The sequence below is a fragment of the Rhineura floridana genome, chromosome 1 (assembly GCF_030035675.1).
Source record: "Rhineura floridana isolate rRhiFlo1 chromosome 1, rRhiFlo1.hap2, whole genome shotgun sequence".
NCBI classification, from domain to species: domain Eukaryota; kingdom Metazoa; phylum Chordata; class Lepidosauria; order Squamata; family Rhineuridae; genus Rhineura; species Rhineura floridana.
In genome coordinates, this window is record NC_084480.1 from 209,019,249 (window position 1) to 209,032,064 (window position 12,816).

The following is a 12,816-nucleotide window of genomic DNA, read 5'->3' on the forward strand; positions in this document are numbered from 1 at the left end:
TTTCAATTCAGATCTATATCGGGGTGGAAAACCTCAGGCCTGGGGGCCACATGTGATGCTTCAGGCCTCTCTATCTGGCCTTCAGAACTCTCCACGGGCCACACCCTTCATTCGCCCTGCTTTGCACCCAGAGTGTTTTTCCCTGGCTAGAATGTGCTCTTGAACGCTGATTGTGTAGAAACTAGCCTACTGTACAAAGGTAAAATTTACATGTGTCGCTCTGCACACCACTGGCATGTGGCTCTCTGATGTGCTCAGAAGGCAATGCGGCTGTCAAGCTGAACGAGTTTCCTCACCCCTGCTCTGAACTGACAGGAACAATGCTGGAATGATAAGTGTCAGGACCGTTATTTGGAAGTAAACATGATTCTGCCACACAGCAGAGGGGGCAATGTTGAGGATATTTACATTTGAACAGAGAATATTTTGCCTGTGAATGAAAGATGCTGAAAGAAATATCTGCACCAAGCTAATATACTAATCTTACTGTTGGTGCTATTCTGGTGAGATGGAACCAAACGGAATAGCTTTCATTCTGAAATGGTCCAATGGTTCAAAAAAGATGGCCAATCTTACCGTTCATAATGGATTGTAAAAGGAAAAACAACCTTAAATTATATATGTTCTGTACTACCCCAAAATCAGGCAATTCCTAGGCAGAAGGTTCTGTGATATTTACGGTAAAAGGTAAGGTATGAGAACCTTGAGGTACAAACAGCAAGAATGGCTCCTGATGGCATATCTACACTGAGATCAGAAGGAAATGAAATGAAGAAAAATAACAAGTGACATATTAATAACAGTAGTCATTCACAAAAACAAACAAACAAACAAAAAACAGTTGTGGTGATAAGACTGGCATTCTGGCATTGGTAAGCCAGTTCGCTCAGCGTGTGATAGAAATCAATTGTGCCAATTCAGTCCATATGTGACAGCATTGAACCCTCTTGATGAACTGTAATTCAGCAGTTTCACACTGAAACTCCTTTGTTCCAGTATAGCCATCTTAAGGACAGTTACCTGGAAAGTTGAAGGGTTTGCCCAGTGGTTTTTTAATACTGCCACTTCTGATGTCAGATTTGTACCCATTTATTATTTTGTGTAGAGACCAGCCTCTACAAAGATCTGTCCTATATAGAATGCTAAGGAACACAGTTGGCAGATGATGGCATATAGCACACTGGAAGATGAACAGGTGAATGAACCTCTGATGCTGAGGATGACATTATTAGGTCCTGTAATAGCATTGCCAGAGTAGATATGGGAGCAGAGCTGGCATCTGTGTCTGCCACAGGAACAGAGGGAATGTATGGAGAAATCCAAGATTTTAATGTAGCTGGGATTGGGCACCAGTGTGTACATGCACACACCCCAAACAATCCAATGAGGACATAGCATGACATAGTGCGCAGAGAATGCTGACTGCTGAGGCGGAGCAAAAGGATGGAGGAGAGGGGGAACAGAAGAGACTGAAGGCCTCAACAGGTGCATGCCACACTGCAACATTTTGTTGCAGGACATTGCTTGTAACAGTGAACTGATAGTGAACTAAATTATCTGATCCTTGTGTACCTGTAAAGGCACCATCTACACAGAAGAGTGAGGTAGCAGCAGGCTTGAGAGAACTCCAAAGTTTTGTAGAACTACCAACCCCCCCCCAACTTTCATTAAAAACTTTAAATGGGGGGGGGATCAAAAACAGCCCAGCTAGGTCTGTGCATGCTCAGTGCATATGGGATGGCTTTGGAGGGCAGGGAGAAAATTGAGGAGTGGGTAAGATGAAGTGGCCGGAAACCTGAACAGGAGCACTCTGCACTACATATTGGAGTTCCACTTGCATAATTAGACTTCCCCTCTTACTCATCCCCCCACCGCCGTGCACCCTCCAAATCTGTTCTGGGTTTCCCCCCAAACCTCCAGAGTAGATATGGGAGGACACAGGGGGAGAGGAGAGGAAGGTGAAGTTCCATTGTGCAGATGGAAGTCCTTGCACTAACTTCATTGGATGCAACTTTTGGGGAGGGTGATCCCACTTGTAAAATTACACTAGCATTTGAACCAAGTACAAGCATCTGAGCAGTTCTTGATGAGCAGCACTCTATTTGGTGATGAGGTGAAAATCAGAAACAGAAACCAGCAATAGACTAGGAAAGCAAACAAGCTGATGAAGAAAAGGCTGCCTTGCTTGGTGCAACAGAAGGGAAGAGAATTTTTTAAAAGCCTGTTAATGTGACTTCTGAAATTCTAAAGAGGTATTTGCTCAAGGGTTTGTAGTGTTTCCACAATTTGAAGTGTGTGCAGATGGTGCTGTAAGAAATAAGGAAGGGGGCTGGATCTAGCATAGTGATGACTTCATTGTATATGGCTAATCTCAAAAAGAGCACGACTTTCAATTGAAAGCAGGGGTTTTTTTGCAAGAGAGAGAGAAAAATACAAGTGAGAGGAAAAAGGTGAATTAAAAATCACTAAAATTCGATTGAAATGTTTTCTAAAGATGGGACAGCAGCATGTACAAAGAAACACTAGCGGTTCATACAACAGTTCTGTTGGCGGGGCACAGCAAACAGCAGCCAGCAGAGTTCTTTCTTTCCAAAAGTGTGTGTGAAGAAGGCTCCTTCAGATCACTTGTTTATTCAGCATTCATCCTGATTTGTTTGCACAGAGCTTACAAGATGATTAGACCACATTTGGGGTCTTTCATGAGCAGTTGTTTCCATTTGTTTACAGGGCAGATATATAATAATAAGCCTTCATCCCACACTCATCCTGATCTGCTTGCAGGGTGTTACACATCCCTCTCATTGGCTGAATTATGTAACCAAAGAGTCTCCAAACAGATTAATGGAGCTACATACCATGCAGTTTTATTGTCACACCACCACCCATTTGATCTGAATGCCAGGCTGCCAATACAAATTGAGTTGCATTTGTTCCTGCGTGTCCACATCATGTTACACATATATTTACAAGTCCATATGTACAGTGACAGTTCTCCTACGAGCTGTATGAATGAGGAATAGCTACAAAAGGACATTCTTCTGGTCACTAATGCAGATTCTTAAGTAATCTGGGAGAAATGATGTACGAAGTCTGGGAATGGGGGGACCATTCTTTGTGCTACATACTTCAGAAACTTGGAGAGGACAAGGCTAACTTGCCTGCAAAGTGTGAGTTTTCAAACACACCCAAAATCTCAGTTCTTGGTGGGTTCACCAGCAACATCAAAATCGGCATGAGATTCAGCTTCATGCAATTAGTATTTGTAGTGGGAAATAAACATACCCTGGACATTTTGCAAGAAAGATTGGAACTCAAACTTCTGTTATGTGTTCCCATTTTGTCTCCTTGCAATTCCACTTGTTTTAACATAATTTCTCCTGAGTAAGTGATATGTGGGGGTAAAAAAATGAGGCTCACCATAGTTTGCCCATCAGGAAAACAAGAACGATTTTGCATGTCTAACGCTGCTCGAGGTAAGGCTGTATGGAATGAGAGTTTTGCTGACTAATGGCTAAATGGATAGCTATTAGGGAGCAATACATTTCCTTCCAGCAATTTGAACCAAATCAGTGGCGGCTATGCGGAAAAGCTCCTTTGCTCTGTACCTTGTAATTATGTTAATACCGAGCTGCTACATTCTCGCCAAATAAATCACGACTCTCATTGAAAAGCTTTTGGCTGGATTAACTACTGGTTTCTAATTAGAAAATCGACTTCCTGTGAACCCTGAGATAAGTATTCAGCAGCAGACCTAAAGAGGTTTCAGGGCGAGACCCTTAGCTGCTGTCTCCAGGACATAAAAAGGCACTTGATGGACAGGGTATAGCTGGATAGTTCTTCATTTTGCTATCCAAACTGATCAAAACCCTACACGTTGTGGCTGGTCAAAAGCAACTTTGGCAGACTAGAGCAGAGATAGGGACCTTGTGGTCCTCCAGATGTTGCTGAACTACAGTTCCCATAATCCCTGCTCATTGGCCATGCTGGTGGGAGTTGGAGTCCAACAACATCTGGAGGGCCACGGGGTCCCCATCCCTGAACTAGAGGGAGACTATGGAAATGTAAATCACTTTGAGGGGCCCTCTTAGAGCCAAAAAATGTCTGAAATGTCTGTAATGATAAATAAATGAACTACTTGCAAAATATAAAATAAAATAACCCACCCTGTAATAAAAATTAAAATATTCAAGATTCAATAGCAAATCGTCCACATCTTAGAATGCATTATTGTTATTGTTATTATTTCAAATGTTCAACGCTCTTCATATATTTAGTTGTAATCTACCATTGTCCCCCATATTGCTGACTAAGAAAGAGTGCCTTGCCTAAGACCACCTAGCGAGTTCATGACAGAGGTAGGGTGGCCATGTCTCTTAATTTTACATAGAATAATCCTCTGTTTGAAGGGATGTTCCGTCCATGACTTGTTAAAGATAAAGAACCATAAGAAGGGAGAGCAGGAACCTTGAAGATGCCTGTCAACAGTTAAGGACCTGGAGAGCAGACTGGGAGGTACCCAGGTTACCTGGTCACAGTCTTTCCCACAATGGTGAGATTTAAATTATAGTAGGTATTTCTAAATTTGCATCTATACATATACATTCACATATGCAAATTGTAGGCAACTTTTCTTGTTTTGTGATGTATAAGTGGCTAGGCTTAGGCATTCAATCCAAGGACCTCTAGATTCATAGCTCAGTCTGTTAGGCATAATCCCACTTAACTGGAAGTAAGCTCCACTGGATTCAGTGGGACTTACTTCTGAGTAGGCACAGTTAGGATTGTAGCCTTAGAGCACAGCGGCGTCACTAGCGGGAGTGCGGGGGGGAGGGTGCGGACCTCCGGCGCGTGCCCTCCCAGGGGCATGGACTGGGGTGGCTGGTCTCGCGTGCACGCGTGCACTCTCCACACGCTCCAGGCTGATGGTGGAAGGCCCGTCTAGGCTTCACCACCAGCGAGCGGCCACCTGCTTTCGGCGCGCACCGGACCAGGTGCCGGGGGGCCCTTGGTGAGCCCCCAAATCTTGTGCTGAGCACGCACATGCATGCAAGGCCAGCCACCCCGTCCATGCCCCTGGGAGGGCGCATGCCGGAGGGGCACCCAGCTGGAGAAGCAGGCCTGGGAATGCCAGTGCACCTCCCTCGCCCTGCCAACGCTGCTCCCGGTCTCGCCCGCCCGCCTGCATGCCTCCGAGGAGGAGCTGGCTGCTCCGACCAACCCGGAGCGCTTCTCGGCTCCTTTGCCGGGCAACGGTGTGGGGCAAGGCGGCTCTGGGTGTCACCCCCCTCATGGTGTCACCCAGGTGCGATCTGCACCCCCCGCACCCTGGTAGTGACTCCCCTGTTAGGGCACCATCAAACTGCTATTTTTGCCAGGGTGAGGGGAGTTGGATATGGCAGACCTCCAGCTGAGCTGGCTGAATCCCAGCTCAGCTGGGCAACACTACGCTATGCCAGCATAAGTCCCTCATCCGACCCGGTCAGCTCAGCCGGAGGTCTGCCAAAGAAGCCCAGCCTGGTATAAGGGGTGCTGGCAGAAGCCAGTTGAAGGCCTGCAAAGGGGGCATTCTGGGGGCGTGTTGGAGGAGGGGCCGAGAGGGGGCCTTAAGTGATATCCAGTTTCCATTCAGTTTCCTCCTGTGTCCCTCCATCCTTGCAACCAGTACACCTGGGAAAGGGATAGCGGAAGGAAACACGCATTTTCTTTCCTTCCACTGTGCCCTGCCGGCACAGCCACCATCCTCCCCTCTTAATGTCTTTCATGTTGCAGAATGAACTGATCTTCAGCCTGTATCAAGTATGGATCAAGTTCTGCAATGTACAGTATAGCCACCGAGAATGGAATACTGAGCACTGATATCTCATGCATGTAATTCTGCTGCCTTTCAAAATCTGCTGCCTGACATATGAGGTTACTTCACCCATCCTAATTGTAGAGCCAGCCTTGGTACTTTATAATTGAAAAATATATTAAAATGCATTTTCACCTAAGCTAAGTAATAAGCAAATGGTGTGTCAAGCCTCATACACTGTATCCAACACACGTTCATTACATACCACTGCAGAGCCAACACGGCTGATTTTGACCGGATTCCCTCGGCCTGAGAGATCCAATTGTGCTCTGTCCATCAGGTACAGGCAAGCATCCAAAACACCCTCTTCAAACTAAATAAAAGAGAGGAAAGAGAATGCATCAGAGAATGAATTCAGTGTTCTAGTAAGGAAACGAGAAACGAATGCTCATTGCTTCAAAAGAGAAGGAACACTAATGTTTTCAATTCCATGTGGGAAATACAGATTTCCTATATATGAACTGTAGCTTCAGCTGTGTCACTGTGAAGGGGGAGGGAGTCAGTTCTGATCAAGACACCAAAAGATGTTTGATAAAACAGTATATAAATATTTGCATAATTAACAAGGAAAAGAAGCTGTGGCTACTGCTGGAGCCAGACAGGAGCTGAAAAAGATACAACAAAAGCTTTGCTACCTATGGTGTATATATTCATTTCTGTCATACATATCTCATCTAGGGATGGGGGAGAAATTAGATTCAGTTCATATTTAAAGCAGAATCTTAACAAATTCACACTTTCCGAAACAATATGAGAACTGAAACACAGCCAACCTTTGAAATTTGCACTTATGTGCATAAAAATGAATATATTAGTGAAAATAACATTCACAAATGTATTACAGTAGGAGAAATTGTTTGCAAAAACGTGAACAGTAGTCAAAACTGCATACAAAAATGTGTTTATTTGAAGAAATTCACACCGAAATGCTGAAGAATTTCCATGAGGATTATTTTTAAAATTGCAAATTGCCGCAGAAATGTGGAGAACTGAAGATTGGAAAAGTGAGAAATTGAGTGAACCAAAGTTTATAGATCCTTCCATCCCTAATCTCATCTCTAGTCAAACTGGTGTTACAGGTTGTCGAAGCATCACAGACCTTGTCTACCAGAACCACACAGATGACAGTGGGATATGTATCCAATGTATCCATCACGGTCAATAATGGTCTGTCTTGAGCCCAAAATTACAAAAATCCTTGGCCATTTAAACCCAACCTCTCTATGGCTTGAGGCAGCTTATGACAATAATATAAAACCATAACACTGCAATAAAAATCATCATTAACCACCCCCCCATTAACAAACTACAGGACCAAACCATTTCAGCAGCTGTAGTATAAAGTGTAATTAAAAACTGGAGCAGCCAAAGGCTTTTCAGAAAAAGAAAGTGTACATACGCTCCAAAAAGAACAAGGAAGAGCATAGCTGCTAGTGATGATGTCTATACACTACCTCCAGGTTCAGAGGAAATATGCCTCTGGACATCAGTTGCTGGGGAACCAAAGTGAAAGGGGACTATTGGCCTCATGTCCTACTTACGGGTTTCCAATGAGCATCTGGTTGGCTGCTTTGGGAAACAGGAAGCTGGACTAGATAGCCCTTTGCTCCAATCCAGCAGGGGTCTTTTTATGAACTTCTTATGTACTTATATTCTTAACCTCCTCACAGAGGTCATTCCTCACCTCCTGTGGTGTATGTACATGGAGCAGAGCGCAGCTTGCAGATCACAACTGGCAGAGGTCATATGGGGAGAGACAAACATTGTGCAGCTTCGAGTTAAAGGTGGCTCCAGAGTTTTGAAAGGTTGTAGGCCACTGCTTTAAGCCACGTGTGTACTTATAGATGGAGATGGAATGGGAGGATGACAAAATGGTTGCTACTTAACTGGGAAAACACATGGTGCACGGCAAGACAGGCATGGAGCAGCGCTGATGTAGGTTGTGCAGGTCAGCTGCACGTTAGACCCATGCAAACTCACAGGTGCAGATCCTGGTCATTGACACAAGAGACATACATGGAGAATGCCTTTTTGCCTCTTCCATGTTTGTAGTTGTTCTACTTAAATAACTGTTGAATAAGGGGCTGTTCCAGACATCCTTTTTATTGTGCATTCATGATTATTATGCTCAGGATGGTATCAGGGTGGTTTTACACAATCCCACTCTCAATACTATTTGTACCTGCAAAAGTTTCAGAGTGGACGTACTGCTTCATTTCCAGTCAGACCATGTGCCGTAACATCCTGCTGAAATCCTATAATTTATACCACAAATGTTCTGGATTTTGGGTTTGTTTTTTTCTTCTGTGTTTCTTGTGCTGTAGTTGAAGAGTGCCCCTTCAGGCAGCAATAATGCAATAGCATTGATGGGGGAATGATGTGTAGACAACTCCAGTATAAATCCACCACTAATGCCCTATGATTGCATCAAGGACACATTGCAGAACACACCTACAAAGAACCCCCACCAGTCAAGGTAACTACAACGTAAGGTAGCATCAGCCATTTTGAATTCAAATGGTACTTCTGGAAGTGTGGCTATTTAAGTCAAATATTCAAATGCAATCACATGGTCCAGCATTGAACCCTCTGGATGACATTAAAAATATATTGTGGGGAATAGCACTGGGGAGCCTAGCTCAAATGAAAACTATTCTAAACTTTCTCTTCTGTCACTGCAAATATAGTCAGTTTGTCACTAGTTGCACTTCTGATTATTGATGGTTGGGAGCCTAAAGTCTCTCAAAGAGAGATCCACAACAGCAGAGGTGGCTGGTGACTCTATGTCAGTGGGGCAGTGGAATCTATTCCAGTGGCCACCAGCCACCACTGAAAAGCAAGTAGCCTGAAAATGTCTTCTTTGAGAATGAACTCTAATAAAGAACTCTAACTTCTGGGATCCAATGGCAACAAGGACAGGAATAAATAGGGGGCAGAAGTGCCTAAATAGAGCAGAATTCATTATGAAAGAGCCTGCCCTGTGATAAGTCCAATTTGCTCAGATGAAATTGCATAGCAACCAAAAATGACACTGCATCTTGGAAAACAATTGCTGAGATGGTGGCAAAGGCACATGAATTCAATTACAAGCCTCTCTAAGCAGTGGTAAACAAATGAGGAGATTATATTTCTGTTGAAAACTGGACCATAGCAATCATTGATGCTTTTCTTTATGCATTCAGGTTTGCCTCTGTTGCTTTAAAAATGCTAGTTGGTTAAAAATAGCAACAATAAATTGATTGCATCACTGATTAGTTAACATACCGACATGAAGCTGAACTATCTAATGCAATTGCATCCAGGTTCGACATGGTGCATTTATCATCGTTCATCTCCTTGGCTCTGTTACCTATAATTGCATTACTTTTTCCCCTCTCTTTTGGAACAGAACAGAAGCTCATTATGAAATAATGAGTAATAATCCTATAGTGGAGGTCAACGCCTTCCCAGAGGAGATGCTTCCAGAAACAATACCATCTTCAAAAAGCTGAATCTTTATTCCAGAGATTGGCCTACAAATCTCATTGGTGCATAAATCTCATTGGTATACAAACTCCCAACTGGTGTAAATAATCCTGGAGTAAGAATAGTTCATTGATAACAGCTCTTGAAAAATGGCGCTCTTGCAGCTGGGTATACAGATCAATTTTAAATTTCTAAATCTAGGAAGAGTCACCATATTTGCCTCTTGTAGCAAAAGCAACATGTACTATGGCACTTTAAAGTAGGGGTCCCAAATCTTTTTGGACCAGTGGACACATCTGAAATTCTGAGAGAGCTCTGTGGGCGCCAGTCACAACATGGCTGTCATGGAGGGCATGGCATAACACAAAATGTCTGCTGGGGGGAGCATGCCATAGCACAACATGGCTACCATGGGGAGCATGACATAACACAAATTTAGAGAGAGTACAGTCATTGCCTCCCCCTGTCCAACAACCTTGTGTCCCTCCCCCCGTCCAACAACTTTGTGTTTACCATGGGAAATCAGCTATGTCCTGTTCATCTTGATTGTGGAGATACAGCTGTTAAAGGCATAAGAACCCTGTTTCCCCATTGCCAACCCTAAACTAAAGCCTCAGTTGATTGATTGATTGATTGATTGTCAGTTGTCATCTTCTACCCACTCACCTGGAAGTAAGCCCCATTATACATAAAGAGACTTACTTCAGAAGAAGATATGTCTACCAGCCTTTCCCAACCTTTGGGTCCCCAGATATTGGTGAACTACAGCTCCCATGGCTGATGTATACCATTATACACGAAGTTAACTATACCGTACATTGTTAATGAGTGCCTGGACATCAGCTCCTACACAGCAGGAGACATGCCTATATAGGACGCTGGGCCCAATGTCCTGTAGGACCCTGCAGAGAGTTGCGTAGCAGAACGGAGAGTATTGAGCAAGCTTATTTGTGTGTGTTTGAATCTTTGCTAAGATTCTACCTTCCCTGCAAGTTAGTCAGACAGAGACTTTAAGCTTTAAAATAAGAAATAACTACTTTATTCTGGAAGTACATGATTGATAGGAAAGAGTCCTATATCTAGCTAACTAGCTAAGTTGGAGCAGCGAGCACTGAGCCCAGTACTCGCCCTCATGTTGGTGGAGAGGGAGAGACAAAGGAAAGATGTCTGGTCCCCTCTCAAGAGAAAGAAGAAGACTGGGAAGGAGGGAAGGAACTGGGATCAACATCCTTTGCATATCAGTCTAGCAGGAAGGGAGAGACGGCAGGAGATCAAAGGGATAGGTATAGCCAAGCAACCAAGAGGTCTCCTCTCTAGCTACCCTTTTTAACCTCATGCAGCCTCAACCCACAAGTTGGAGTTGAACCTCATACATTCCAACAGCCTAAGCCTCTTTGCAGAGTATTCACATTTTGAATCTGCCATTCTTTAACATCCATCTGTACTTATTGTGTAGTAGTATTTGCAGAAAATAACTTCTAGGGAGTATCTGATCTCACACAAAGCCATCACAAGAAAGATGCATCCAGGTTGCTAGGAAAAAAGGACAGGCAAACCATGGAGCTTCCAAGGACTACTAGAAAATAAGACACAAGCAGAAAAAAGTGCACTAAGGAAAGAGGGAAGAAAAGCTCTTTAGGACCCCATATTCCTATTGCCTGGTGTACAAACAACTCATTTATCAATCACAGGTCTGTTTTCACTCCTTGGCTAAAAACACTGACAGACGGGAGCAGCCAGGCTGGCTCATTTCACAGAAATCACTTGGAAGGGTCCCTGCACATTTTGCTTCTTAACTTTCTTTCTAGGAGGGTTAGAAACTTACTTAAAAAAAAGAAAGCTGAGAAAGCCCGGGGCAGGCATGTTGCCAGAGGGTGGCCAGGCTGGGCCCTGGCCAAGGACCCCTGTGGCCCAGAGTGGCCCCTGAGGGGCCTGTGATGTTCCTGTAAGTTAGCATCTGTAAATATGGTAAGTGCGGGTCTATTAGGTGATGTATGGTAAATGACTGAGAGAGAAAGGGGGAGTACATGGGTTAGAAGCTGAAGTATGCTGGATGATGATTGGCTGAGTGGCTGGCTGGCTGAAGGTGTAAATGTGAGGATGAGAGTTGTGTGGGGGGAGAAGTTGTTGAGTTGGTTGGAGTGAGGTCGTTTAGTGAGGGTTGGTTGGCAGAGTTCTGAGGGAAGTTTGGATTGTATTTGGCTGATATTTATAGAGTATATATATGAACAGAAACATAAAGAGTGACCATATATGAAACCATACGCTTGTGAAACATTCCTAAAGTAATCTTGTTATTTCCTGTTGTTAGTAAATGAATACTTATTTGGTTTACCAAAGACCTGATCCTTGGCTGGGGGAATATACAGACCAGAAGGGAGGGCAAGGTAATTACCAAGGCTGAACAGAAACAGTATCTAATGGTGGCAGCGGTGAAGGGAGATATTGTAACAAAGACAAGTATCCAGAGCAACCCAGAGTTGTATGCTTTATAGAGACAGATACAAGGGGGCTGGGAACAGCATAAGCACTCAGTCACAAAGTAACCAGCTATAGAGAGACTCAGGCAAAGTCTCTGGGAGTATTGGTTACAAGACATGACTGGTGGTGTTGCCTAGCAGTGGGATCTAGTGAGATCTGTGCTAGAGCGGAGTGGAGAAAACATAAAAATGATGATCCTGACTGGCGGTGTCCCTGGTGGTGCCTAGGGAAAGGCAGTAGCCACAAGCAGGTGGGAACCTGACAGGGAGAGCCAGGGAAGGATGCCACAGGGCCCTCCTTAGGGTGGGCAGGAGAAGCTTCTGCTCAGCAATCTGCAGCAGCATCAGGTTGTGGGACTCAGCAACCCGATGCTGCTGCAGTTCACAAAACGGGAGCTTGTGGGCACCCCCGGGCATCTCCCCCACCTACCTGACACATCAGCATGTCAGTGTGCACACCCATACACTGCACACACATGGCTGCCATCACCTAAGATGGGGGACATCCCTAAATGGTTGATCCCTCCACTGCCATCTTGGGTGATGGCAGGCATGCATGCCCAGCACACACGGATGATGCAACAGGTAGGTGGGGCAGGTGGGCTTATTTAAGCCCCACACCACCTGTATTGGGCAGAGATGTTGAGCTGTACAGCACTGTGGGCCTGGGGCAGGCTGGTGCCCAAGGGCCCAGACATGCCTGGCCCTAGTCTAGGGTCCCTACCTGGGGGCACCAATGAAGGCCTTTGCAGGTACCACAGCATCTGCAGGCACCAGGTTGGTGACCCCCACTTTAAAGACTAACAAATTGATTATTTGTTAGATTATTATAACTACGTAGGGTTACCTCTGAAGACGGTTCGGAAACTTCAGCTGGTGCAGAATGCTGCGGCCAGAGTTCTTACTGGGACAAAAAAATTTGATCATATAACACCTGTCCTGGCCCAGCTGCACTGGCTACCAATATGTTTCCGGGCCAGATTCAAAGTGTTGGTTCTTACCTATAAAGCCCTTAACGGC

At 44.6% G+C, this 12,816-nt stretch overlaps 1 protein-coding gene across 1 annotated transcript in view; it reads right to left on the reverse strand.

Moving 5' to 3' along the window:
• Nucleotides 1-12,816, reverse strand: part of F13A1 (coagulation factor XIII A chain) — a 123,891-nt gene that overhangs the window by 55,393 nt on the left and 55,682 nt on the right. The window contains exon 6 of the mRNA XM_061591308.1: nt 6,057-6,164. Coding sequence (XP_061447292.1) covers nt 6,057-6,164 — 108 coding nt within the window. The remainder of the gene's footprint in view (nt 1-6,056; nt 6,165-12,816) is intronic.